This window comes from Anastrepha ludens, chromosome 5 (genome assembly GCF_028408465.1).
Source record: "Anastrepha ludens isolate Willacy chromosome 5, idAnaLude1.1, whole genome shotgun sequence".
Classification (NCBI taxonomy): Eukaryota; Metazoa; Arthropoda; class Insecta; order Diptera; family Tephritidae; genus Anastrepha; species Anastrepha ludens.
In genome coordinates, this window is record NC_071501.1 from 95830948 (window position 1) to 95857429 (window position 26482).

The 26482-nt window shown below is 34.1% G+C and overlaps 1 protein-coding gene across 1 annotated transcript in view; it reads right to left on the reverse strand.

Moving 5' to 3' along the window:
• The window catches only part of LOC128863074 (carbohydrate sulfotransferase 13), a 33559-nt gene that overhangs the window by 1541 nt on the left and 5536 nt on the right, over nucleotides 1-26482 (reverse strand). The window contains exon 2 of the mRNA XM_054101992.1: nucleotides 355-820. Within this exon, the coding sequence (XP_053957967.1) occupies nucleotides 355-820 (466 nt within the window). The remainder of the gene's footprint in view (nucleotides 1-354; nucleotides 821-26482) is intronic.

The following is a 26482-nucleotide window of genomic DNA, read 5'->3' on the forward strand; positions in this document are numbered from 1 at the left end:
AATTTGTAACAATTTGTATTAACTACTTGCTTCATTATGAACAGACTTAATTTGATAGTTTTATGAACAGCTGATTAATTTGCTGCCGAGAAAAATTAAAAAAAAAATGCAGTTGAACTACTTCGTGCTAAATTAAAAAAGGACATTTTTACATTCAAAAACGTAAATTCTTGCAAGTAAAAATGTATCCCGTAAAAACTTGCAACTTCCTCTCAAAATGAAATGTCATTTTACTCTCTCACTCTCCCCTATTTTGCAAGTTTTTGGGATATACATACGAATATGAACACCAAAACTTGCTAATTTGTAATTTGCTCCATGAACAGATCTATTGTAATCAATTTCGAAGCTCACCTATAACATTGTACTTCATCACACAGGGATTGCAGAGATTCGAGATTGGTTCCCAATGCTCATTATATGACTGATTGGTGCGGCTCACCTCCGGTGTTAGCAAATATTGCACGAATTCCGAAAAACTCACATCATCGCCGCGCACAAGCGAATGATTATCGGCGCCAGCACGGAATGCCTTCACTATCTGCCGGCCAAAACGCGTCTGAAAGTAGCGTGCACTCGTCGAATCGCTCTCCAGCTTATTGCGATATGCGGAGAGTAAACGTTCCAATGGATGGCGCACCAATATGAAGCGTGTATACTCGGAGAGCACCTGAGCGCGTTCCTCATCGCTGAGCGTATGGAGCTTTTGGAACATGCCCCACGAATGTGCCAAAGCGGCAGGTATTTGTAATGGATCGGTGCCGTTCTGCCACTTTCCAGTGAGGATCATTAGTACGCGTTTCCAATTTGTGCAAGCCACCTGTGTGGTAAAAAGACAAGTAGTTAATGTTTATTGATTGAGAGTGTAGGAGAGCCAAAAATTATACATTTGAATATTGATTTATGTGTGAGAGAAAATTTTTGTAGAACCTCATAATAATCGGATGTATGTATATTAAATAGAGTAATGTGGTAAACATTGTTTGCGTGAATCGCTTAATCGGCGATTAGGAACATGCACACACATGCAGATGCGTAAACAATTTCTTATTTATGGCCACATATTTTTGGTTAGGCTGTTTATTTGTATGTAGAGCGCAGCTGTTCGATTGTAGGTATGTATGTATGTGGTAGTCAGCGTATGCATTTAGTGAAGACTTTGACAAGAAATCATTTCAAAGTCAACGCTTATGAGTAGATAGTAAATTACAAAAACAAAAATTTGTATCAAAAACTGCATGTTTGTATGTATGTTTATACATACATGTGTACGATTTTTGAACATGAATCACAGAAATTACATTGAATGAAAAGCTATTTGTTTTTCTACCTAAATAAATATTATATGTTAGATAAATTCATACATACACACATTCATTCATATGTACAATCGTAGCTAATTGGCGATTTTTAGTAGTTTTGACGACATCGCTTGTTACTCATTCCTTGCTCTGTTGATTTGCTAACATACAAAAGCGTATGAATTTGTCTATATGTATTTAGTTACCATATGTAAATATGTAAGTACTCTAACCATCTTGTTGACTCTTGCCCAACCCAACAACAATGCAATTTTTGCTATTTGCACCGGCTTTTTATTATGAATTTATTTAAAAGCTTTCACCTTCATGTATTACGTGCATGTACTCGCATGTATGTACGTGGTTAGTAATCGAAAAAAATATGTATGCATGCACTGCATTGCCCCAACTGATCCGCTTCATCTGATCTGGTTGCTTCAATCACTTAGCTGCAGTGTATCTTGTCACTTTACGCAGGCGCAGCCAATTCAAGCGTGAATTACTGCTGTTGGAGATTAATTTCTTGTTATTGATTATAAAAATTTCACTTTTAATATTTCAACGCGGCTTTAAATGCAAAAATATGTGAATATGAATAAAAAATTATGGCGACAGCGGTTTATCTCGTCATGTGCAGCTAACTACTAACAACTTTTGTAAGCCACCGCTATTGGTATTCAAACGTTTTTATGATTTTATTTTATTTTAAATTTGCGTTAAGCAAGACATGACGAGAATATTTATCAATATATTTTTATCTTAGATACAATCTTTTACTATTTATCATAAAACACGCACTTATAGCTGTTGGTGCATCCCACAAGGACTTTTACGCGGCTTATCGGCTGGTATTGCGAAAGATGTTGTGTCTTCAATTCTAATTTTACATGAAAGTCAATCTAATTTTTAGGGCGGTATGGCCCTTAGCAGGCCTCAATCTATACTAAATTCATAGACTCTGAATGGCAAGGTATGTAGGTAAAAGTGTCTACGTATTCTCTAAGAGGACCATTTTCAGTACTACTTCTTCACGCATTGATCCAATTAAACTTAAATTAACGCTTCCGGATTACTGCAATATATTCCAGATGGAGCCAGCCGTAATTAAAAAATCAGCCAATTAATAGAGGTAAAATATAACATTTATTCAAGGATTTGCGGTAAGCTCGAGTGCGCTCGAAGCCATACAGACAATCTGTCGCTTCTAAGGATGTTCTTAATAAATTGAAAAGAAAAAAACAATATGACCGATCAAGTACATAACTGCGTAGAGCACCCTAGAGGTGGTTTCTCCAGTTCTTCTATATGGACACGGTGGCCCATCTCGCGCTGGGAGTTTGAACTAACGATTTTTTTAAGTTCGACAGTTAAAATAACATCCGTGGTTTGTCAGAAATTTTTTTATGATTATAAATTTACAAATTGGGTCGCTCTTCCCTTCAACAAAATGGGGAAATATTAAACTCTAGTAATTAGCCGAAAGGGTGATGTAAAGTAGACGCCTAGAAGCAGCTATTTGACTCCATTAGACAATTTTTTGTGTGGAGACGTTAAGAATAAAAACGTTCCTCCAACAATCCAGTGACGATTCAAGTAATAAAATCCAAGTTGTCAAAGGTGAGATAAGAGGAAACTCGCGAAAATGTGCAGAAAAAATGGTTTGATTGTTCTTGTTGTTGGGGCAGCATAAACATTCCCCAAACATAGACGGAGAATGCTACTGAAGTGATCGTCCTTGGCCGGATGTAAAGCCGGGTCATTCCTGTTATGGGGAACCAACTGTGAGAACGAAAATGGTTTGGTTGTTGTTGTTGTTGTAGCAGTAGTTTGGTTGGTCGAATGCACTATTGTAAATCCAGCCATGGAAGTCTTTTCAATGAAATTGTCACCCATGTTTAATGAAATGAAATTGTCATACATGTTTACTCTTTCCAAAAGGAAAAAAAATATTTATTTATAGCCAATTTAAAACTTAAATTCCAAACGCTTAATGGGCCACCCTGTACACATGATTTTTACATAAAACATTTTCGACTTTGTATACATTGCTATAATGTATGCAGCATCCAAAAAGAGATAAAAGAAAAAAATAGTTCAAAAGGCGTGAAAATATTATTTATCAATATTCTCTTATGTAAACAGTTAGTCAAGAAAGCATGGCATCACCGGCTTCACACATTTTTTACGCACATAAATAATACGACATTAATAATCAACGGGAAACTTCCACAGGTATTTATGAATGTCAATAAAAAGTTCAGCTGTTCATAGCAAATAGTCGTACGTACGCTCTTGCCCCTCCAGAAGCATACTTGTATGACAATCTTAATCAATAAAATACGTGCAAATAAATCTTAACTTTAAAATCGCATATATATGTATATATTATAAAATATATTATCACTACAAGTAAATCCATTTTTATTAGGGATATATTTCCGAAAGGCTTATGAAATTATAAACCACAAAGGTTTAAGCGAAAAACCACTTCTACATCACCAATTGATTAGTGCCTTATCAAATTCAAAAAATGATTAATCAAATGATTTGATAAGACATCACGCACGCTGCCATGCATATAAGATAACCGGCACCCTAAATGCCACAGTTTAAAGTGCGATACAAATCAACAAGTCGGTAATAATAAAAGCACCACACAAGTATCTACTTAAACTACACAATTATGTGCCTACATAGTACTTGTCCAAAACATAGGTATGCATGCACATACATATCTACATACATATGCAATGGCAGCATACGGTTTCCCCTGCCCAAAGTAATACAATGACTCAAACAGTTATTTCTCCGCTAAATACAAAAACTGTTTTTTGGGCATGCCTTTCGACCATAACCGGTGTGGTTGACCTCGAAATATGGTGATTTAATATGAAAGGAAAATACCCTTAAAATGAAGGTGAGTATGCATTGAGAAATAAACGGTTTCCCCTTTTGGGGAAAATAAAAAAGTTGGACGTTTTTTGCATAAATGCACGAAAAATATTTTCACTTATATTACAATCAATACGAGGGGTGCCTTTTATATGTCGGGATTAGAGAACAAAAACAAATTTTAATCATCGAAAATCACTTTATTGCTTTCAAAATATTCTCCATGAAGATCTATACATTTTTGCATGCGTTTGAACCAATTGTCGAAGCACTTTTGCCACTCTGAATGAGGAACCTCCAAAACATGCATTCTGAATGCCGCAACCGCTTCTTCAGGTGTCGAAAAACGTTGACCTCTCAGTTTGTTTCTTATGTACGGGAATAAAAAGAAGTCATTCGGTGCCAAGTCAGGACTATACGGCGGATGACCCATTAATTCGATGTTTTGGGTGCTTAAAAATGCAGTTGTTTGAGCCGATGTATGAGAGCTCGCATTGTCCTGGTGAAGAGTGATCCGTTTTTGGCGATTGGTTTTCCTAATTTCTTGGAAGACAACTGGCAAACAAATGGTTGTGTACCACTCAGAATTTACAGTTCTGCGTTGTTCTAGTGGTACGGTTCCGACATGTCCAGTTTTTCCGAAAAAACAGGCGCCCATTTGCTTGGAAGTGCCTCGTGCGCGAACGACTTTTGTTGGATTTGGCTCATCTTGAAACACCCATACAGTCGACTGCTGTTTACTTTCAGGCTCATACGCGTAAATCCATGATTCATCACCTGTCACGATGTCATAGACGTGTTTCGAAGCCCCGCGATCGTATTTTTTGAGCATTTCCTTCGACCAATCGACACATTTTTTTTTTTTGAGCGATTGACAAATTGTGTGGAATCCAACGCGAACAAATTTTTTTGACAGTCAAATGTTTATGCAATATTGAATGTATGCTGGTCCCACTAATGCCTAAGATTGTCTCAATCTCACGATAGGTCACATGACGATCTTGCAATATCAGTTCGCGCACAGCATCAATGGTTTTCGGAACAACAACTGATTTTGGACGACCTTCACGAAATTCGTCTTGGAGTGAACTACGACCACGATTGAATTCACCATATCATCGATAAACACTGGTCCTTGATGGAGCTTCATCGCCAAAAAATTAATTAAGTTCATCCATGCAATGTTGCTGAGTTAATCCACGTCGAAAGTTGTAAAAAATAATCGCACGAAAATGTTCACGATTTAATTCCATTTTTGGACCGAGATGAATCTTTTAAGTTACTGTAAACAACACAAATAGCGCTGGTATTTCAAAACGTTCTGACTACGTAAAAGCCAAAAAAATGTCAAACTTTGCGATACAGCTGTCAGTTGCCAGATTGCAACACCAGGGTTGCCAAATCCGACACATACAAGGCACCCCTCGTATTTTTGAAAAATTTACCCCGGCTTAAAATTTGGCAATTTTTTATTTCAACAGCTTACAGTTAGAATTTTCAAAAAAGCGATTTTGTTTTTATTTCATTTTCTTAATGTACATATATTTAAGAATGCACACGGAAAATTGATTATCGTTGCGGTGAATATTTTCGAAGTTACACGCAAATTTGAAAAGGTGTTTCAGAGAATTTTTACCCTATGTGAAGTGCTTTTCAAATTTTAAACGCGTTTTTCTCAAAAAACGACCGAACCGATCGTCTTGAAATTTTAACACAACCTTCTCAGATATATTCTCCAGGTATTAATCGAAGGAATAAGAAGTCTGATGATTTTTTCTATTTTTTTAGGCAATTTTTCGCGAAATTTTTTGTAGAAAATCCCATTTTTTCCTATAGCTACCATTTTATCAAAAATAAAAATGTTGACTATTCCTTCGATTAATACTTAGCTTAATACAAAAGAACCTAATTGGTTTTTCAATTTCAGACAATCCAAACCGGAGATATTTTGTCCACCGCCGAACACTTTTTTTTGGAGGACGCTTAGGAGATCATCTGCAGGAGCCGTACACTTCACTATTTTTACTAACTTTACGTGCTATAATTAACTTTAAAGTACACATTATTTGAATAATTAAAAATTATATTTGTTTAATAAAATCATTCTTTGTAAAAAATACTTAAAAAAAGGTGATTTTTCAGCCTTACAAGTGTATATAACCCCTTAATCGATAGAGAGAGCCTAATAGCCTAGTCAGACGGTGGCGTTAACCGGGACGGATTACAACCAGACTTAATTCTCATAACATGACAACATTGCCTAAAAATTACGGTAAATATCTAATGTGAATTAAAAATAATGGAATTTTTTTAAAGAGAAGAACAAGAAGGACTGCTAGTTTGCACTAACACGTTCGAAATTATTGCACATTAATTGTTTTGACATTTCGGAAAAGTTTGAGAAATTGCAATTTAAGATGTTTAAAAAAAAATTATTATTCCTTAGTATAACAGCAGCTTTTACCCGTATTTGTTGCTTACTGTCCATCTGTTACTGACAAAACTATCCAATATCAAATCAGCTATTCACTTATCCGCGTAACAACCGTCTGTCACACTACAATAATAATCATGATTAACTCCACCGATAATCCCAATGAACGCCGCCGTCTGTCTAGGCTATAAGTGTCATATTTTGTCGCCAAATTTAATCCATTGGGTGGGGTTGAAAGAGTTTATGTATTTAGTTTTCAGTATTTTTTATTTATTTTTTTGGAAAAAAACAAACTTAATTTTAAAATGTTAAAAAATATTAATTTTTCAAAATTCCAACTTTTTCTTGATTTTTTTTGTAGCGAATGGGGAAAAGTGAGCCAACCAAACTGCATATATGGAGATACTGAGTATGATGATGCGGAGCACACCTTCTTTAAATGTGAGAGGTGGAAGGAGCATTGAGCATAGGTTTCTCAAAACAGGCGACCCTGAACGCAGGGTGAATAAGTAAGTGTCCTTCTTAGGACGCCGTCTTGGCCCTCTACCTCGAAGCAATGTGGAAGCAGTCCCGGGGTGGAGGGAAAACTCCAAGAGAATAGTAGGGATATTTTTAGTGGAATCACCACACACTTAGTAGCGACGGTTACTATATGGTGCGAAGGCATTTCTAACCCAACCTCACCACCAAAAAAAAAAAAAAAGCTTTTTCTTGAGGAACCAGACAAAATAATATGTTGTTACACACTTATCTAACTCCAAAATATTATTATTATATTTATCAACTAGAAAAAGTTGAAAAATGTTGGTAAGTTTTGTTATTTTTTGAAAAACGACATTTTGGAACTTTTTGAAATTTCAAGTTTCTATCGAAAAACCAAGTTTAATTTACTTGTCACTCGTTCTTTTAAAATTTTCAATCATTTCTTTATTTTTTAAGCATAAATAGAACTTAATTTTTAAAATAATTTTTGTTTTTTGACAGCTGACACTTGAATTGAGAAAAAAAAATCCCTTTCTGAAAATTAAATCTTTTGATTTATTTTTGTAGTTAAAATACAATGACTGGAACCAAATCAAAAATTAAATTTTCAATACCATCGATAATTTTTAATTTATATTCTTCAGTAGCTCTTACCATCACAGCTATCATTCCGATTTGAAGGTGAAACTCTATTAATTGACATCACTTTTATTGAACTAAATAGGAGGGAGGTTAACCTTTGTCAATGTCACGTTTTGATTTTTTTAGACGAATGCGCCATTTAATTACGTTTTACGCAGAGATGGACGGGCGGTTTTTGGTGATTTTCATAAAAAACTTTGTGCTTTCGATTCAAAAAAATTGGTGCTACTATAGGGTGATCATTCAGCAATGACAGGGTTTTCATAACAAATGACTTTATGACGTTACTGTTAAGCCGCTTGCACCCGCCCTCCAAAGTATCGATGACATCCAGTTGTCAAAATATTCAGTAAGATTTGTCATTTAGCCGAGCATCGTTTAACGCTTACCGAGCGTGAAAAGTATTAACCCTCCGATGTTCATATGGGTCTGGCCAGACCCATTCGATCTTTAAATGTATGTAGATCTTTTATTTTTAATATCTGAGGCTTCTTAGTCCATGGCTTCCTAAAATGTAGTGTGCTAAACACAATGAAGTAGCAAAATTAAGATTTTTGCTATATTTGTTGTAAAAATAATAATTTTAAACTAATTTCGTTAATTAAGCTCACTTGGGTCTGTGCAGACTGTTAGCGGAGAAGCGGCAGAAATAACTTTTTGGTTGGCATTTGAAAATTAAAGTGAACACGTGTTTTTTAATTAGTGGGAAGTGTTTTTTTAAATACAATAAAATGGAACAAGTAAATATGGATGAAGTTGATGTGATGACGCGTTTGCTTCGTAAGCTAAGTGCAGCAAATGTGAGCCCGGAAGAACGTCAGCGACCTCAGGCACAAATTGAAGAAATTATGGGACAGGAGTCCGATCCATTTGAAACAAGTGGCGACGTAGAAGATGATGAATATTTTCCAGATGAAGATGACTTCGGTGAAGCATCAGATATAGAACAGGAAATCGAGTTAGAGGCTGTTCTGGATGAAAACCATGATGATATTGAGGATTTGTATAGAGAAGCTATCGCCCTTCAGGCTTCAACCACAATGGAATCATGCAGCACATCTATTACCCAGGGCCTTGTATACAGGTTGAAAGATGGTAAGATATGGAATTCAAGTCCTCCACCACCTGGAAGGCCTCGTTGGCACAATGTTACAACTTTTACTCGTAAAGGGCCACTACGAGGAGCGTCACCGAATCATAAAGCTCTTTTCAAACAATTGCTGTCTCCTGAAATCGTAAGTATCATTGTGCGGGAAACCAACAGAAAAGCCGTTGAAGCGTTTCGTCTATGGAATGAAAAGCATCCCAGTAATAAACAGCGTTCTTGGGTAATGACTTACGAAGACGAAATGTATGCTTTTTTTGGGATGCTACTTATTGCTGGTGTATTCCACTCGAATTCTCAGCCAGCGAAAGAATTGTGGGCCAATTACAATATGCCAATTTATAAGGCCACTATGTCATTGAATCGGTTCAAGAGCTTAACTACTTTCATCCGTTTCGATAACAGTGGTACTCGTGCTGAGAGGTTGAAGCAAAGAAAATCTGCTGCCCTGGACGATGTATGGCTCATGCTGATGGCCAATTTAGAGGAAGCATACACTCCGGATTGTCATGTAACCGTCGATGAACAGTTATTTCCATATCGTGGGCGCACTCAATTCACCCAATATATTCCGAGTAAGCCGGCAAAATATGGCATGACAGTGTGGTGGATTTATGACTCTGTTTCAAACTACCCTTTGAAAGGTATAATTTATACCGGAAAACCACCAGGTGGCCAGCGAGAAACGAATCAAGGTGAACGGGTCGTCATGAAATTGATGGAAAATTATATGGACAGCGGTAGGACTGTTTATGCTGACAATTTTTTTTCAACATACAACTTGGCAGAAATGTTGATGGATCGTAGAGTGGCTTTCGTCGGTACCGTAAGAAAAAATAAGACCTTCATTCCGCATGAATTGCTTAACCCGAAGCGTGATGTTAAAAGCACTTTATTTTGTTATCACAATAATAATATCGCTCTGTGCTCGTATATGGCAAAGCCGAAAAAGCCAGTAATTATGTTATCCACTGCCCATTACCGTCAAAGCACCGATCCATTGAAAGGATTCAAGCCAGATCAAATTTTGGACTACAATAAATTTAAAGCGGGGGTAGATACAATGGATCAAATGTTGACTGGCTATTCGTGCAAACGCTCGACAAACCGTTGGCCACTGGCAATGTTTTATAATATGCTTGATATTGCCGGTTTGGCCTCATTCATCATCTATGACGAGCTGAATCCGGCAAAGCAGAGTGATAAGAGGCGCTCATTTATCATTGAATTGGCACGGCAGCTAGTTATCCCACATATGACGAAACGGGCGACTAACCCATTAGTATGGAGGTTTGCTCATATAAGACAAGCAATGAATCTTTTCAATATCAAGGTGAGTATGAATTATATACACACCTACATATATCTCCGCGTATAAAGATATGTATGCATGTAATCATATTTACTAATTTAAAATAAATTAGTTCGCTACTTTTAGGTACCGGAATCTTGTCCATCGACATCAGATGCAGCACAGCAACAATCATATGCTCAAGTTGCTTCAACACGGTCATCGTGCTACCATTGTGCTGCTTCTTCTTCGAAAAAGCGACGTAAAACTCGTTATAACTGCAGCAAATGTAATCGTCCCATATGCCTTAATGAACATTCCATGCAACTATATAGTTGTAAACCCAATTGCTCGTCGCAATTAATACTAATCCGTTCAAATAAATAAATAAAATTATTTTTAAAACCGTATTTCTTACATTATTTGTATGGGTCTTGGCAGACCCTTATGATGCGGTAAGTGCAGATTTGCTAACACCGAACATCGGAGGGTTAAAAAACTATTGTATTATGGAAATTCCGGTGCAGTTGTAAATACGTAGATTCAGATTTTGACCCAAAAATCATCATCTGCTCGGATGAGCCCATTTTAGACTCAACGATTATGTTAACAAGTAAAATTGCCGTCATTGAAGCGAACACAATCCACAAGTATTCGACCCAGCACCAATATCTACATCTACAAAAATTAGTTGTTTGTTGCCGTTTATATTATGGCGGCATCATCGGACCTTATTTCTTTCAAAGTAAATTTTTCTTCAATGGTCCTGGGTATAGAAAGATATGAACCGTCTTTATGTGTGATATATCCGAGCTGTGGCTCCAGCAAGACGACGCTGCATGAAAAGCAATCGGCACAACGCTAGAAGTTGTGGAGGAGAAATCTGATGGCTGGGCCTTCTTATAAGGAGCGTTCATCAGTTGGTCACCGTAGTCATGCGAGTTGACACCGTATGTTGTTTTATCTGGGGCTACGTCAAGTGCTTAGTCTACGATAATAAACAAACCACTTTGGATGATCTCAAAGCACAGCCAGCAAAGTCGAGGCGGTCATTTCGATGATTTGTTATTTAATACAAAGCTTCAAGAAAAATGAATGTATTTAAATTTATTTTGCTATCGTTCTTATCTGGTGACCCTTTATTAACTGATGTGCTCAATCAAGGGAGTTAAACTACGCGGTTTTCTAATAGCGAAGACTCGATAATGATAGATTGTGGCTGTCATGTTGCTTTGATGACATCTATCAAATTTGTTGTTTATTATTTAATCACCGATGGCAAGGTAAGCCAATCAGCAGTGCGTAGAAATGATACTGCGGAGGTAACAAGAATTTTCCAGCAAGACCGTATGTATGATTTGAGCTCGCTAGACTTTTCTTTGAGGAGTATTTACTTGGTACTTCTTTTTTAGGCGGCTGTTCTCGTTGAAAGGGTTGGTGCGTTACTACTATTCCCGGACATGAAACCCCAAACGATAGACAACAAAATTATAGAATTTTTTTTTCTATTGGAGCTCGCCCCTCGTCAGGGAATGGCAAACCTCTGAATGATTTTTGCCATGCAAAGCTCCTCATAAAAAACATCTGCCGTTCGAAGGCGGCATAAAATCGTAAACCCATCTATTTGTGAAAAAACATCAAGATGCACACCACAAATTAGAAGAGGAGCTCGGCCAAATGCCTAACAAAAAAGGTATAAGCGGCAATTATATTTATAAATACTTTTTATATATGCGATTGCCAAGCCGACCCTTGCACCTATCGAGTCTAAAAGGTAGTATTATCAACGGCGAGCTGTTATATTAGTTTCATAATTAGTTTATCAACATGGGTACTAATGAACGAAATATAGGCGAGAAGAAATATTGTGCCAAAAAAAAAATTTGCGAAATTGTTTTGCTTTGGAAAAACGGCTTGAAAATGAAGGATGACAGGTATAAAATTTGCATTTTATTTCTTTTTTTTTCTTTTGTATGTAGTTCCTTCAAGGGAATCAATGTAAGAAAACACGCAACATTTGTACACATTATTATTCACATCACCGCCATTCACCCATTCACCTCAATCGCTTTTACGCGCACCGCAACAATAACATTTTTGTTATGCCTCTAAGTGATGCATGGTTTGGTGCTATTTTTATTGGGTACATAAACTATACATAATTTCTACTGATCGTTGATCGATGAATGCCAAAAACGTATATGTATGTATGTATGCATGTGTGTATATTACACCAATGGCCAGAAAGCGCAAGGTTTATTGATTTCAGGTGGTGCGTGGTCGAGTAAAGAAACATGTCATGACTCAAAGAATTGTCCGTACAGCTGATAGGCGTAGCTATTTAAGTGAGTAGCGCCTCTATAAATATACTGTGATATTCTGTGGCGTGAAATATCAAATATTTGTACTGGCACGCTTAGAATTTCTTACAGAAAACTTGTTTCTAAAATAAATCTTTGACAAGCTGAACATTTACAGATTTTCGTACCATTTGACAGCTATTGACTTCCTTCGCGACATATTTATGGAGTTATTCGCTTGAATTGCTTCCGACATCAACTGCATGGGCAATTATTTTAATGAATTTAAATATATTTATAGGTACTTTAGCGATAATATAGTAATGCGGCACATATAATTGTGACTTAAATAGGCCAACACAAGAAATGATTTAACATTCTTCTCCTGTATACAGCCCGCGACAAATAATACCATATTAACATTTCAAGAAGTTTTGACAATTTTTATGTTTTTTGTTTTTTTAATTTTTTATTTTTATATAAAAGCACAGTTCATTACCTAACAAAAGCTACGTAAATCCAATTTTCATATTTTATACAAAAAATAGAAAAATTCCCCAAACTTTTTAACCCAATTCGAAGGTTTTTAATTAGAATTTATAGACCACATTTTGGGATGCAGTTTTGTAGCTTATTCAATTTTAGTGCAATAAGCTGCAAGTTTGAAGTTGCTGAAAAACTTCGTTGATTTTTCATAATTATTTTTCCAAACTGTGTTACGCCTTTTCCTTAATAAAAAAATGCCGAGCATTTGTCATACTCGCATGGAGAAACTCGTTGGTCAAATGTGCCTACTCTTTTGTTTTTATTGTTTTATGTAATTTTTTTTATTATTAATTTTTTTATTTAAATCCTTTTGAATTTAAATTTTTTTTTAATTTAAATTTTTTAATTTTAATCTTTACATATTTTTATTTATTTTTATATTATGGAGGAACTCGTTATGGTAAAATTTAATGGGCCATAAAACTGCCTACTAAATATATTTAATTTTTTTTTTGTTCAAATTTTTTTTTTTTATTAGATTATTTTAAATTTTTATTTATTTATTTTTTTTATATATTTTTTTTTAATTTAAATTTTTTTAATTAAAACTTTTATGTTTATTTTATTTATTTAATTTGGTATTTTATGGAGCAACTCGCAAGGAGGAACTAGTTGGTGAAATACTAACAAAAATTGCACTTCATTATGCTTGAACTATTTTATTTTTTTTATTTTTTAATTAAAATCTTACTTTTTGATTAAATTTTTTATTTTTGTTTTATTTAATTTCTTTTTATTTAATTTTTTAACTTTTTTTATTTAAAGTTTTTTTAAATTTAATTCTGATAAAAAAGTTGGAAACTCTGATGAAAATTTATCGAATTTTTATAAATCTTGTATAAAGTTGAATGCTTTGATTTATATGACACTAGCTTATACCCGTGGGTTTCACCCCACACTTCTATCAAAAAGTATGCAATGTAAATAAAACAACTTTCACTTTTTTAAGTCAGTTTAGGTATTATTTAAAACGATCGGATATATGACATTTTTTGTTATATTATTTTGAGTATAAATAAAAAGGTTTTTCGGTGCGCCAACTCTGGAGCACGCTACATATAATTGGCCATGGGTAAAACATGAGTTGGTTAGATTGACTCCTGCTACAGCTAATGATTGTCCCTGAGCTTTATTTATGGACATTGCGAAAGCCAGTCTAATAGGAAATTGGAGGCGTTTAAAATTGAAAGGCATATCCGTCGGTATCATTGGAATTCTTGGTATGAAAACTTTGTGGTTTTCAAAATTTCCTGATAAAACCATAGCTTCTATAACATTCGGTAAATATGACATTTGCTCAAGAATAAACTATTTGGCCGTGGGTGCCCATATTGAAAGCGACAAAATTAGAGAAATCAAATTTTGTATAGGCCATTTTAATTTATATTTTATTTGTTTTATTTTTCATTTTGGTTTTATTTAATTTCTTAATTAATTTAATTTTTAAATTTTTTTTTATTTAATTTTTTTTTTTAATTTAATTCTGATAAATAACTTGAAAACTTTCCATATTCTATATCTATTTTGGATTAGTTTGAGTCGATTGCCGTTCAAGGAAACTAGCGGGCTTATACTGACAGTATTTTCTGGACTTGGTTCTAACCTCGGTCATAATTTGGTAAGCATCTAAATATATTTCTGATAGATTACCAGGTTTGACTATCCGAAGCAAAATTGTGAGACTAACTTCTGTTGCAACGCTGGTTAACGGTGTGATGCTGTCCACAGCTCTAAATTCTCCTTGCTACGCACACTTACAGACATTGAAGCGGATATTAGAGCGCTTAGTGAAATCGATTCCATGGGCGAGCTAAGTGTAGGTGAGAGCTCATCAAAAAAATTGTTCATAGGAGGGCAATAAATATCTTAGATGATAAGTTAAAAAACTAAATATAAATCTTAACTAAAATAAACTATCAAACGGACACAGGATTAGAACGAATAGGTTGGTCTTCATAAGTTTCGGTGGCCATATGCCCGAAATTATTTATAAACACCAAATGCCATAAGATTTGCTTGCTAAGAAAACCAAAAATTTCATTGAATTTTTGTGTTTTATTCCAAAAAGAACTCTGTATTTCTCAAAAACAAAAAAAAACATCCGTTGCATACACATTTCGAGAGAATGCACATTTGGACTTTTATTGCTTCAAAAGTTTAGTTGAATAAACAATAAATTATTTTTAGTGCTCACTTAGTGTGAGGTTCGCGCTTCTAGTCAGATGATTATTACATAGTTAATTTTTAGAATTTTTTCCAAATCTAAATTTTGTTAGTAACACGTTTTTTTGAACATTGACTACATGACTAGGGAAAGTTATTGGGTGTTCAAATTGAAATTGTGGGCAGCACATACGGAGGTTTGCCATAGCCTGCCAAGGAGCGACCGCTATTAGAAAAAACTTGTTCTATAATTTTGATGTTTCATGCACGGAGATTCGAACCTACGGCGACCGCAACTAGACTTTACTGTCTTAAATTAATTTAGAAATTTTTTATTGTTTAAAAAAGAGTAGAAAATTTATTTTTTTGTTTTTAAGAAAAAGTAATATAATAATTTTTCTGAATTAAAAAAAAAAATTCTTAAGCGACTCGCTTTGAATTAAAAAGAATACGCGAATAGAGTTTAAATACGTTTTTTACAATTAAAAGCTTTTTTTGTATTTTTCTTTATTTAATTTTTTTTTGTGCTGGTGTTGGCTGGTTACAACATTACAGAATATCTCCGAAAATTCTATAAATAAAATATTTTTTTGTTGTTCATTTCGTGCGGATACTTAAGTAAAGTAAGCTTTCGTATGTATATCTTTATTAAAAATAATTGGTGGACGTATTTATTTTGTAATTCATAACATGCCGTTTAGTTTTACAAGAAAGAATTGTTTTTTTTTTTCGTTCTTCAAAAAATTAATGTCTTGAATTAAAGAAATTGAAATGTAATTATTTAAAAAAGGTTATGGTAAAAAAAATGTAGAAGCTATTCCAATCTTCATTATTGGAAAATTTATTCATTAAATTTTGAACTGCCAAATTAGAAACCGTCATTTTGAATTTTGAAAAAGCGACTTCACATTCAAAATCAGCGATCACAAAAGCCCTTAGCTACGAAACCTCATAAAAATCAAAAAGAATTTTTGAATTTTATAAAATCAACTTCAAAATCAAAAAAAAAAATTTTTTGATTCGTTCCCCATTTTGAAATTTATAAAATCGACTTCAGATTCATAATCAGCGATCTCAAAAAATTCTCAATAAATTTTGAAGTTTATAAAATCGACTTCACACTCAAAATCAGGGATTTCAAAAGACTCATAAAAAAATTTAATTCATCCTCTATATCCCCTTTTTTGAATTTAAAAAAATAATATCGACTTCAGTTTAAAATCAACGATCTCAAAAACCATTGGATTTAAAAAAACCCTTAAAATTATGTGGCCCTCAATCTGTATGTCTTCGGCCCACTGTGCATAACCCCAATAATTTAACAAGTTTCGTGAACTATCTTGACCGCTAACTCCGTCCATGTGCATGTAAACATACGGACGTAATCGATGTAACTGCTGCTCTTTCCATTATCTTTGTGGCTGCAATTAAACGGACTTAATTGCTTGTGGCTTACCGAAGCTCGCATTGTATATGAATTTGTATATGTATGTAAGTTTATAGTTTCATATTTGATTATACTATATTTTGTAAATGAAAGAAATATATCTACTTGTACAACATTTTATAGGTTTTAAAGTTTGTTTCATAATTCCTAATGCCATGAAGGCAAAATAAGAAATAATAAAAATAGTTGAACGCACAGTGTGACGAGTCCACACATGAAATGAGCAAACTTTCAGAGATCTCCGATGCAGTGCAGTGATGGGAGTTTTTACTTAATTTTTTTATTTTAATAGCAGGAAAAATCGCATGATACACTTTTGTACTGCTAAAGAAATAACAGTGATAGTTTTGCAATAGTATTTAAATGGCTCGATTCTCCGTGAAGCATCAAAATGAAGAAAAAGTTTTGTCTAATAGCATTCGCGCCTCGGCAGCCAATGGCAAACCTCCGAGTGTATTTCTGCCATGAAAAAGCTCCTCATAAAAAAATATCTGCCGTTTGGAATCGGCGTAAAACTGTAGATCCCTCCACTTGTGCAATAACAGACCCACACCACAAATAGGAGGAGGAACTCGACCAAACACCCAAAAAGGGTGTAAGTGCCAATTATATATACCTACATATATATACGAAAACAAGAAAAATTATAATTTAACCCCGAAATAAATGAGAAATTTTAATTCCATCGAAACGTTCATCGAAATGCAAAGTTCAGAGCGGAGAATCTGATTAAATCCAATAAACAAGTGAATCAAAAAATAGATTGAGAGTGAATGTTGAGATTAAGAAATGATTGCTACTTTACTAATCTGAAAATATTGAACAACCACTCTAGTCTTGGAGGATCATATTCCAAATTTTAAATGAAGACGATTCGCGCTATCAAAGGTCTATACGCGAATTACTTATAATACTATACAAGGTGGCCCATAAAATTATTTCTTTTAGAAATTCCAAAAAAAGTGAATAAAAATCTATTTTTTTTCAGTATATTATTGGCTAATTTGGAAGATCAAACAATTTCAATATTTCTGCAACACGATTTCAATGATGTGGCTGCCTTGACTGACTTCACAGTAACGCATCCTGTTAGCCCAGTTTTTTAAGACCTTGGTGATGGTTTCTGGATCGATATCGGAACCCTTAAGGGAATGAATCGAATACGAATAGATTGTTCGTAAACCATCGGTCCTGCACGAGAACCCACAAAAAAGTCTAACGAGATCAAATCGCAGTTCCGAGATGGCCAATTGATATCACCAAGACGGCTGATAACACAATTAGGGAACTTGGCGTGGGCCGTGTCACATGGCACGTTATCCTGCTAAAACCGAAGATCGCTCCATGTCCATATCTTCAATTTCGCGCCCCATAAAATCGTTTATTATTAAACAGAAAACATAATTTTGACTTGTCCTCAATACTCTCGAAAAATGTTCGCAATATTACCCCAAACGTTTCTCAAACGTAAAGCGATTCATTTCGTTCAGCAGAGATATGGAACTGACCCTTTTCTGCACCAGATTTTGAGAGACTCCAACTAGTTTTTTCTTTATTTTCAATTCTATTGTTTCAAGACGCAGATCCCACAGTTCCAACAAATTTTGTTTGAGCGAGATCGAACTTTGAACGGCATTGTGTGAAAGTTCTTACTCCATTGCAATTCTGAATCGTGAACTGAGTCAGAACGTATAATGTGAACATGATAACATTTTACTCGATCGAGAAGGAACCGTGATCGGCATTATAGGGTGCAGCGGCTCGTAATGTTACCCTAGTAGGAGATGCATTGTAACAAAGACTATACAGAAATAAGCTGGAAGGAGCCCCATACCTGCAAGGGAGTTCTCCAAGAATGCTAATTAGGATCCAAACTTTTACGATAATCGTTTGAAAAGTCCGTGCTTCTCTTGGAAGAACACACCCAAATTTCAGCCAACTCGGTGTATGTCTTTGTGTTTGGTATTCGTTTGAATCGAAGAAGTCACGACAACGCACCAGCTCACGCCTCAGCAGTTACGGTCGCAAAATTAACGGATATTAGGGTTCAAACTCGTACGTATGGCGCCTCTGAAAGTATTTGATGCGGTACCAGGTGATGGTAGTAGAGGAAGAGGAAGGCCTCCTCTGCGTTGGAAAGATCAGATGAAGAAGGTGTGTCCAATTGGCGCCGGTTAGCACGAGAAAGAAACGACTGGCCAATTAAGAAGAAGAAGGGTTCAAACTTGTTTCACATCCCCCCTATTCTCCAAACATAGTTCCCTGGGATCCCTCGTATTATTATTTATTCACCAATTTGAAGAAATGGCTGGTGGGAAAAAGATTTTATTCAAACGAAGAGGTGATTGCAAAAACGAATGGCTATTTTTCAGACTTGCACAAATCCTTTTATTAGGAAGGGATCAGCAAACTAGAAAAGCGTTGGGCAAAGTATATAAGCCTAAAAGAAGACTATGTCGAAAAATAAATGTTTAGCCCAAAAGAATAAGACCCGATTTACACGAGGAGACATCTGGAAGGGAAACATTTTGTTCAAAGGCGAAGGACGGTCGGGGAAGAGAGAAGGGATTTTGTCTCCCGTACTCGGCGACACGCTTTGCTCTTCTTATTCGTATTTCTTATCTTAAAGCAATTTTTGACAGTTGCTTCATTCGTTTTCTTCTTTTGTGGAAGAAAGTTCTAAGTTATGTGTTGGTTTTCAATCAAACGGAAGATAACAACGATGACAAACATCCGAACGCTGCTTGGGAAATGCACGATTATTTTTGCTAGTAAAGTAGGTATAATTTAAAATAGTTATGGGACATGTTTATGTTGATTTCTAATTTTTCCCTGCATTTCTAGATACTCAAGTTAATTTTAAGTTAATTATTTACATATGAAGTATTTTTAATTTAATTTTTTTTATTCAAGTATAAGAATTTATAAATATATTTCAATAAAAAAACAACAAATTATTTATTATTTAACCAGTTTGCATTTTTCATTCACATATTTAAGAAACTGTTGTCGAACGCTCTCTGCTTTACATGTAAGCGCGTGCTAGAATACATCCGAACCAGACGATGCTAAAGTATTAAATGTCAAAATGTCGCGGAAACATTTTTGCCCGTGTGTACGCGAATGAAACATCAAAAGAGAATTTCCAGTGTCTCCCTTCCAGATGTCTCCTCGTGTAAATCGGGACTAAGTAATTTTTATTTTTGCACAGACTTTTCAAACGACCCTCGTATTGGGACTAGCTAATTTTTCGCTTGTTGGAAAGCGCAAAGAAGCCACCTTACGGCGAAATGCCTGGTTTTCACTATGTAATTTTTTTCACGATAAATTTTGACCCGAAATGCTCATATGTTGAAATTTTAGTATTTTGTCACTAGTTTTTATAAATAATGACGTAATGAAAACCAAGCATTACAGTGTTGTCGTAACGCTGAGAGTAAGTTATCTGCTTTTAGATCGTGTAAATCGCTGTGCTAAATCGGAAGTGTATACGAGTACATTTTCAATAACAAACAAATCTTTTATTTCTATTTTTACAAATTTCCACTCACTTTGAAATCCACTTTGAATATAAAAATGCAATTTAATTAAGCGATAAAAAAACCGAATTATCGTTAGAAAATATTATAATTTAAATCTCGATTAAGTTGGAATGATTTACGATTCATATTTTATATAAGTACCTGAATTTTAAATAGAGAGAATGCTTTCAGTTATAAAATTGCCCATAACGAAATATTTGAATTGCGTACTACAAACGTAAATTCTATTTTCTAGAAGTTTTTATGGGTTGTAATGAAGCTTGTATATGTACATATATAGGTATGTAGGTATGTGTGTATGTATATATGTACACATGTAATTTCAAAATAAGCATTTGAATATAATTTACTATTATGACCCTAAAGGAAAAACCTAAGTTGGTGAAATAAATTTCTAACATAGAAGTAGAACAAAAACGCCAATTGCGGCGCACTTGGCAACTCCTCAGCATTCAGAGTCAAAGCATAAAAGTATACGCCAAACTGCTACCACATACAGCTTCTGATGCAGTAACTTGCTGGTTCATAACAGGTTGCAAGAAGGGCTTTTCTTTTTTTTTTGTTGCAAGCGCAATATACTTATGTAAGTTTTTGTCTTAAATAAAGCATGTAAAAGATCGAAATTATAAATTGTAAGCTTGAAGTACAATAATTTAAAAATAAAAACTAAAAAAACAAAACTACCTCTCCCCAGAATCGATCCTAGGACCGCCTGAATTGTAAGCCAGTGCTCTATTCCAATCGAGTTTGCGCATCCGTATCATCAGCGCTTCAGTTTTGTTTCTCATACACCATAGACCAGAACCAAAGCTCACACAAAGGAAGTTATCAAAAACTGAGAAGGCAGGGGGTTTATAGACACTGGAGGAAGAGTCCAGTACAGCGGCAGCCTCAACAATTTATACTTCGTTCTAGAAGTGTATCAAATAGGCTTCCTAACTTAGATGTAGAGGATTGACAAACTCTCACTGGATACTATACCGAACATTGCAGTCTTCATTACCATTTTAGGAAATTAGAATTAGTAGAAGCAAATGTTTGCTACTTTTGCAAACTAGAGGATGAACATCCAAAACAAAGTCTCTACGAATGTGCAGCTCTCACAAGACGAAGACCCGTACACCTAAGTAGTGCGACGATAAATCCATTGCCGATATGGAACAAAAAATCTGAGGAAGTACCCAAATTCATCACAAGTCTGTAACAATATAAGAATTACTTGCAGTCAAGCGTAATGGACCATATTAAGGGGGTAGTATGGTATTTTTTTTTTTCATTTTTTTTTTTTTTTTTTTTTTTTAAATTATTCTATAACATCTTAAGATTATTGTGTGAAAGTTTGAAGTGCATTAGAGTAAAATTGACAAAGACACAAAGGATTAAGTATCTACCTCTCCAACCGGATTTCACGCTGCCGAAAATCTTTAAACGCGTTTTTCTCACACTTGCCTTTTTTACGGTCGGTGTCCACTGTAGATTCATATCTACTGCACCGATTCTTTTCAAATTTGGTTTTTTTGTTTCTTTACTTTATTCACGAGGTAATGACGTCGAGTTTTTTTTTTTTAAATTTTGTCATATTTTAAAACAACAAAGTTTTCAAGTTTTTTTTATGAAAAATCGGTGTTTTGACTTCAAAGCGCTTTAAAAAATTAAAAAAAAAAAAAAAAAAAAAAATTCGACGTTGTTACCTGCGAAACTTTATTAGCTGATGAAATCAATTTGGTTTTTTGATTTTAGTTGATCCAGTAATGAGTTCTGAGGGACACCGCAATAAAACTGTTTTATGAGACGTCCGCGAAGATTCGCTGCCACCAACTCATTTCTTCATAAAAATCAATGAAAATTTCACACAATATTCTTTAAATATGACTTTATAATGAAGTAATTTTAAAATTTTGAATAAATCAACTGTGTCGACAAAAAAAATTTCGAAAAATATGCTTGTTTTACACCGAATTAACCATACTACCCCCTTAAAGGTCGCTCGATAATACTCGTAATTATAATAACACAGGTTCAGAACTACTAAAGAAGGCACGAGAAGTGTACCAGATACCAACTGCCGCATTTAGTATTAGTTACGAATTAACGAAAAAGAAATACAACGAATGTTAAGTGACCCTTCTTGTGACATTATCGTGTAAATTTTCTTATTTGCTTATGTGAAAAAGAGAATAATTGCGAAATAGTTCACTTAAAACGAAACAATGATAAATTTCCAGCAGGGTTTGTTCGAATGAAGCAAAAACACACAACACTCTAATCATTCAAGCCACATTGACCTTTTGAACGCAAAGAAAAATACATAAATAAATATACACAATAAGGAAACAAGTACATATTTACTAATCGCTGTAATTCCAAGATTTGCTTAGTAAATAAAATCAACATGAACAGCTTTTAAAAGATTTGCTTTACAATTGCCTATTGAAAAACTACTACGAGGAAAATTATATTATTTACGATTATTAACTATAGTATTAAGGTATATTAAATAAGAATATTTGCCATACAATGAACAAGTTGAAAAACAAATGAATTGTCAGGTGTCTGTTAGGTTGATTGACTTTATTCCATGATTTTGCCCTCTCCGCCGTTGGCTGCAATTTGACTATTTCTCATCAAAAGAATAAATGTTTCAATCATATCAGACATTTTTTAAAGTTTTGAAGCAAGTAAAAATCAACCATTTAATTACCAAAAAAAAGGGGTACTCACTAAAGTTCTTTACCTTGGCCGTAACCGTTTCCAAACAATTTGGCCGAAGTTAAAATGTACGGAGAAACGTTTCAAAAATAGTTCTACGAATACAAGGTTAATTAAAATAACTTTATTTTGATTATTTATACAAAATTGTAAAAATTAAATTAAAGAAAAAATTTTATATAAAAAAAAATTATATTAAAAAAACTTTTTAAATTAAAGCAAAAGCTTTTTAAATACATTTTTTTTTTAATATTTTTTTTTAATATTTTTACAACTAAAATTTTTTATAATTTAAAGAAAAAATTTTTTTAATTAAAACGAAAATTTTTTAATTTAAGAATATTTTTTTAAATAAAGTTTTTCATTATTTATTTATTTAAAAAAATATTTTTTTGTAACTAAAAGGAATATTGTTTAATTTAAAAACAAATTTGTTGAATTAAAATGAAAATTGTTTAATTAAAAAAAAAAATTTATACTTCTAAAAATGTTAAAAAAAACTGTATGACTATTTTTTATTACAACGTTTATCTCGGTAGATCATTCAAAATAATTAAAAAATTTCTCTTTAAAAAGATAAGAATGTAGTGTATACAAAGCTCTGACGAAAAAATTGGGCATCAAAAGAGTTTTTTTCATACTTCTTAGATTTTTCAGAAAAAAAAATATTATGGAAATTTATATTTATAGTTTGAGTATCTTTAATATCTGTTTTTCATTGAATAATTAAATCAATTTTTTTTCTGCAACACTTCGAATAAAATATATTATATTTTCCAACATTTGCTGCAAATAGCTTTTTAGTATTCGGTTTTGATCACTTTCCAACTGACAGCACTGCTTAGGAAGGGAGGTTGACTATTTCAAATAAAATAATGGTGTGTTTACATCAAGGCACGTTCTGCAAAGTCAAAGTGATTTCGACATTTCTCTCTTTTGGACTGCAATTGAAATGCCAATTCAATCAATTGAGATTCGCAATTTTAATTTTTTTATTTCAATTTGAATTGACTGATTTTAAATAATAAAATGAATGGTATACTGTACGTAGGTTACAATACAATTACCAAATATGAAGAGAATATCTTCTTCTCGAGTATTTTTTAAGAACTTGAGAACTTAAAATGATGTTACAAAAGAGAAATATTACTGAAATGAATTTTTTCATTATCATCTGGTAGATAATTTCATAGTAATTTTTTTTTGAATGTGATAACAGGCATATATTCACCGCTACGAGTTACATACTTCATTCGATCAATCCTGACTACATTTTCCATTAAATATAATAAGCCCAATCAGCAAAAGTGCGACGCAAACGACGTTTATTTAGCTTTAATTCTTGTACGAATTGTATAGGCAAGTAAGCCGTAAAACCTCCCATGCAGCCGAAGGACAAAGGTCACCAAGTTGAGAACGACGACGAATCGACATTTTAGCGAATTCATCAAAATTCGCTCTTTGAACTTCGCGGACAGATATATATATTTTTTTTTCAAGCTAAATTTCTACAATTTGTAAGCGTTGTTCTGGCGTTAAACGGTTCACGATGACTTGTCAAACCTTAATGAACAGAAATGTCGACACAGTTTGCTATTCTCAGCTCTCCAACCATAGTTATCGATATCGATAGTTCTCAAGAAGCTAAATTAACACCCGATACATGGATACACCAAATTTCAAATGGTCGGATACAACCCAACCAGAATTTGAATAAAAAATAAATGAAAGTAATTTTTAATAAATTTAATGGAAAAGAAATTTCGCACTGTAAAATAAAAAATAGCTAAACTATTGAAGTCGCTCTCTGGAGGTTCGAGCGATGATATCAAAAGTCGAATAAAGAAAGCTGTGGCGGCATTTGGCTTTCTGCAAGCAATTTGGAACTCATCATGGCGCCCAAAACTGCGAATTTTTAACTCCAATGTAAAGTCGAATTTACTGTATGGTTGTGAAACGTGGAATGTGACTTCAGCTGACACAAGAAGCTCATTACAAGTTTTCGTAAACAGATGCGTTCAAAAAATTCTCAAAATATTCTGGCCAAATATTATCTCGAATGCTGGCTTTTGGGCCAGATTCCAGCAGAAGCCAATACTATTAGGGATCGGAAAGAGAAAACGAGGTTGGATTGGCCATGTTCTACGCAAAGGAAATGGTGACTTAACAAAGGCCGCCATTGACTGAAACCCCCAAGGAAGCCGCGAGTGCGGAAGACCAGCGAATATCTGGAGACGACTGCTGTAGTCAGAAACCCTCGCCATACAGTTTAGCTGTAATGAAGTTAAGAGATTGGCGCAAAACAGACCCGAATTGAAGAAATTCGTTGCGGCATTATGTTCCCCACTGGAACTCTAGGAATTTATGATGATTGAAGTCAAGTTCTGATGTAAATTTAGAAGAAAGAATCGAAACACTTTTCAACGAAAGCCGAATGTAATTTAGAGTATTTAAATAACAATTTTATGCTCAAAAACATTAGGCGGTTATGGAAAAAAAACGGTTTCATAAATGGCTTTTCAATTTAGAAAGTAAGAATTTTTTTTTTAAGAAATATAGATTAAATAAATTTAAATATTTTCATATTTACAGACATTTTAATTTGAAATAATATTGAGCTTTTGTAAAAATGGTACATAATTTGACATAATAATCCGGTATGAGAGTTAGACTGGGTTCTTACTTCTACCTTGTTGAAAGTGCCTTGGTCTATAAACATTAAACAATATTTGCGACGTCCCTTTATAGACCAACATAATTTAGCTGTCAAATAAAGCATAAAAGTAAACCAGAAACTTTAAGCAGAAAACTGAATGAGATAGCAGAAGCTTTGGACTTCGCGAAAGTTATTGACTCGTTTTTCTTTATTTTAATTTTACTTTATTTTAATTTTTATATTTTTATAAAATGCTAAAAAAATCACACTCAAAGCCCCTTAAAAATGATAATCGTGAAAATCAGATGTCACCATATTTCTTTTCTCAAATGTAATTACAAATATACGCTCTTCGTATTCTAGTTGCTTCATGTGCATATTCTTCAGGGTATCCAGATAATAAGTTAGGAAAAAAATGATGTAAGTAAAACAATGACGGTGTGAAATATCAAATTTTTTCTGGTTTTATTTTGAAGCGACACTCATGCACATCATTTAAAGAGCGTCTTGAATTCGGTGGTAGTGCTTCAAGCGTTCATAGTTTTCCTTGTTGAAAGTAAATTCGACCTGTTTGGCAGTGATGAAAAACCAAACTCACAATTCGCTTTAAATTTACCACCACTTTAGCAACACAAGAGGAAGCTACTATGCAAGCACTCTCTTTTCATATGAAAGGAAAACTTAAACCAGAAGTTCTTACTGGGCACCTCAATATCTTTACCACGGAACCCGTACTCAATTTTATAAAGAGATACAAGGTTATCTTCCCGTCTAGGGAAGAGTGGAACACTAACCCAACATGGACACATGCTGACTCACAAAAATGGTACACAGCAGGTTCCCAACCGCTCCAAGGAGTAGCAACAGGAATATTGGGGCATAGAGCACACAAATCCCTGACACTAAGTACAGATACCACAATTTTCCATGCGGAGCTGTTCGTCATAATGGAAACAGTTGAAATCATATTC